A 3746-nucleotide genomic window follows, 5' to 3' on the forward strand; every position below is an offset into this window, starting at 1 on the left:
AATTATACACCAGCCCAAATTTATTGGCGCCCACAGGAGGAGATGTGCTTGTTGACAAATGCATTAATAAACGCTTATATTTGCTTATAACAACATTTTTGTGAGTTAGAAACAATTCATTGGGGGAAAAAAGTAAAATTCTACCATTTTTCAAATCGTTCGGGAGCTTAAATATCATCATAAATCATCCAGGAAGTTTTAAAAGAAAGATTTTCCTGTTGCGCATTCTCTAAATATGTCAAAGGGAAGTTCCGCGGGGGGGAAATGCATGTTTGGGAGTCTTCCTCCAGCCATAAACGTCAAAACTTCTCACGCCGGCAATTAATGCGCCTCTAATGGGCGTATTAGTTAAACCAACTTGCAGCATCGCGCTAATTGCTCACTTTGTATGTAAATGTTGGACACGTTGTTTGGACGAGAGGAGGGAGGAGGGAGGAGGGAGGAGGAGGAGGGTTTGATGATGGGACGGGCTCTGTTGTCAGTTGCCACCCAAGACGTGATTCAGCTCCAACAATTACCATTATCTGTTCCCCCGTTTGACTATACGGGACGAATCTGTAATGATGACGAGTGTTTCCTTCGCTCATTGTTGAGGCTTTTTTCTTATTCCGCACCTTCCAGCATTGGGTGACAGCACTCCAGCTATTCAGGTACTCAGCGGAGGAGGAGGAGGAGGAGAAGGCTTTATAAGAGGAGCAGCCTTGTGTTTGCAGCCTCTGGAGTGCTGTTTGTGTAAACACTGAGCCCAGTGGCGCACATCGGTTTCGAGCTGGTGTTTGGACAGCGCGTAAAGAGGAAAGGATCCGCTGCGTTCTCCCTCCTCAGTGGACAGACTTACCGTGAGGGCTTGCCTCCTTCGGTTTTTTTTACGCACATCAAAGCCGGATTTCACGCACAGGACGCGATGGCTGGCCCGACCAAGTTCAGTTTTTCCGTCAGGAGCATCTTGGATTTGCCTGAGCAGGATGCGGATGCGGCGGTTTACTCCTCCTGCTCCTCCAGCTCGCCGTACACCTCCTGGATGGACTGCGACCGGAGCCCCTGTATATGTGAGTTCATGTCGATGATTGATTAATTGAAATATCACTTCGCTCTACCAAATATTGCATTTTTTTTCTAACAGCCTGTAGCTTTATTTAGAATTTATAAGGAACCTTTATCTAGATAGTTGGACATTAGAAAACTATGCGCTCTCCTTATAAAGTATTGACATTTTTATTTCAGCAGCTTTATTTTGAAATGATCAGGGATGAATCGATGGATGGATGGATGAGGAGAGGCTAAACAAATTAAATACCACATTATTTCTATAAGAGTTTGGAGTAACCTGCTTCATTTATTTCTGCAGCGTCGGATGAAGGTAGCCTCGAGGCCTCCCCCGACTCCACCAAACCGGATGACTCGTCCCTGGACTCGGAGCCCGACAAGAGCAAGAAGAGCAAGAAGCGCCGGGTCCTGTTCTCCAAGGCCCAGACTCTGGAGCTGGAGAGGCGCTTCCGTCAGCAGCGCTACCTGTCCGGCCCTGAGAGGGAGCAGCTGGCCCGGCTCCTCAGCCTGACCCCGACCCAGGTGAAGATCTGGTTCCAGAACCACCGCTACAAGATGAAGAGAGGCCGGGCAGAAGGAGGGCTGCAGGACGTGGAGATACCGCAGCCTCCCGTGCTGCGCCGGGTCGTTGTTCCGATCCTGGTCCGGGATGGGAAACCTTTTCACACCTGCTTACTTGACACGGAGAAAGCTGGCTGTTTGCCTCCTTCTCCAGCGATGCCTTTCCCCTTAGCCTACCCGTCTCTTCAGCATCCGTCCACCGTCGCTCTTCCTCCAAGGTACCACCAGCACTTTCCCACCGCGGCGGCCTCCAGATTCGCCTGGAGAGACTTTTGGAGCGACTCGGTCCCCTTCAATTCTTTCAAGTGAAGGCCTCATTTCAATGCACAAACTCATTTAGAATAGCATCAAATGTTTTCTGAATGTTCTGGAAATTTTCGAGCAACTTAAACATTTAGATTTTCACTATAGATCGAAGGATATTTTGCACATTTTGTTTTTGTGTGTGTTTGTGACTATTTTTAAAATGCTGATAATATTTTCTCGTGCATGGGCTTAATGATGCAGCCTGTAGATTTTTAATTATCCGCTGAGATGATGTATTTGTATGTGAAGCTGTTTAATGTTTGTATAAATAACTTTTGTTGAAGACAAATAACGTGCGGTAGGCTTTAGGTAGCAGAGGTAGCAGCAAAGCTACTATTAGCCTGAACGTTTGAAGGACAAAATATTTTTTGTCTTTAAGGAGACTTTCCTTAAAGGTTTTAACTGTTTAAACTGTTTCTTTTTGTGAACAAATTATTAATAAAAAGTTCCTCATATTTTCTATGATACATTTTTCTGTGTAATGTGCTTTCCTTTTCAAGTTTCGCTGCAAAAAAAGTGTCAAATTTGCAACCATCTCTGAAACAAATGCACAGACAAACCTTTTAAAAATCAATTCCAGTCTTTCCTTAATGTGTTCAATTCAGGCTTTAAGTCTGTTCAGTGGTTTTAAAATCCTAATATATGTAGTCTAATATATTTAATTTGTGAAATCTAAAATATGTAGCAGGTCATGACAGGGGCCCGGAGGCTTTTATAATGTTAAAAAACTAATTATGCACCCAGAAGCTGAGCAAACATCGCTCCTAAAAGGACTGGACTTGGTTAAGCATAAGAATACCCAGTAAACATTACAGCCTCTCTCACTATAGCACCCTGGGCCCATGGGCTGCTTTTCACTTATACAATTAACTTTTGTTATTCTGAGGAAAGAGGGATAAACACGGCCATTACACTCAGGCTTTATGTGGAAATCTTGGTTTGTGTACTGTAGGTTTGAAGGTTTTTGAGGCTGCAACAGGCTGAATGAAGGCAGCACGATCAACTTTGGTCAAGCTAAATATTTTACCAGCTGAACAGGTGACGTTAAGGAGCAAACTGCTTTTTATAGGCAGAAATGTGCAAGAAAAAGAGGAGTTTTTGGTGATGTTTTCAGGGGCTTTTTATTGCAAGAATCAGCAGATTTAGTTTTGAAGTTGTTTGTGCTCTCAGGCAGGTGTCAAAAACTGTCCTCAGCAGTGAAATCACTTCCAGTGAGCGTGGATTTAGAGGAAAGCTGGCGCTGATGATCACGTCCTCGTTCAAATATCAAGAAAAATATGGGTCGGTGTTCAAAATCATGTCAGTATTTCATCAGTGACGAGGGGGGTCTTCTGCTTTCACGCCCCCTATAATGTTGTTTGCTCATCCTGTGACCCTGCAGCCCATCGTCCCTGTCACCTGGCCCTTTGTCCCCCTCACTGGGGCCACCTTGTATCACATATGGAGGGGACTGGCCGAACCCCTCAGCTCGCTGCATCTCCCCTTAAACACTCTTTTTGTCTGCGTGTCTCCCTGTGAATGGACCATTGTCCCTCGTCCAAAAGGGACCGAGACAAAATCTTTAGTGTTTCAATTCCCGTGATGTTTAATCAGCCCCTGCGACAAATTTATGAGGTTTAACTGCACAATGGTGTTTTAGAGCATCTTGGGGTTTAAGGGTGACAAAGACAGGCTTTTAGAGGTTGCCATTGGTTTTTTAAGTTGGTCGGAGGAATTGTCTGAATAGGATGGGTTTGTATTAGCCAGCCCATCCTATAGTTTTACTCACTGGTCGGCCCCCAGGGGCCCCTTTCAGGAAAATTATAAGGTTCACATAAACTAGGCCACAGGAG

General features: G+C 44.9%; 1 protein-coding gene across 1 annotated transcript; it reads left to right on the top strand.

The window, feature by feature from the left end:
- The first annotated feature begins 887 nt into the window (after nt 1-887).
- On the top strand, nt 888-1917 carry nkx2.9 (NK2 transcription factor related, locus 9 (Drosophila)). The gene is made up of 2 exons (XM_076749550.1): nt 888-1049; nt 1349-1917. The coding sequence occupies exons 1-2, from the start codon at nt 905-907 to the stop codon at nt 1915-1917; spliced, it is 714 nt and encodes a 237-aa protein (XP_076605665.1). The 5' UTR covers nt 888-904.
- The last annotated feature ends 1829 nt before the right edge of the window (nt 1918-3746 follow it).

This window comes from Chaetodon auriga, chromosome 14, assembly GCF_051107435.1.
Source record: "Chaetodon auriga isolate fChaAug3 chromosome 14, fChaAug3.hap1, whole genome shotgun sequence".
Taxonomy (NCBI): Eukaryota; Metazoa; Chordata; class Actinopteri; order Chaetodontiformes; family Chaetodontidae; genus Chaetodon; species Chaetodon auriga.

Bases quoted from the DNA above. Each gene is read 5' to 3' on its own strand.
- nkx2.9 (XM_076749550.1), top strand. From the start codon at position 905: ATGGCTGGCCCGACCAAGTTCAGTTTTTCCGTCAGGAGCATCTTGGAT. The intron at 1,050-1,348 runs GTGAGTTCATGT...TTATTTCTGCAG, and splicing joins CGACCGGAGCCCCTGTATAT to CGTCGGATGAAGGTAGCCTC.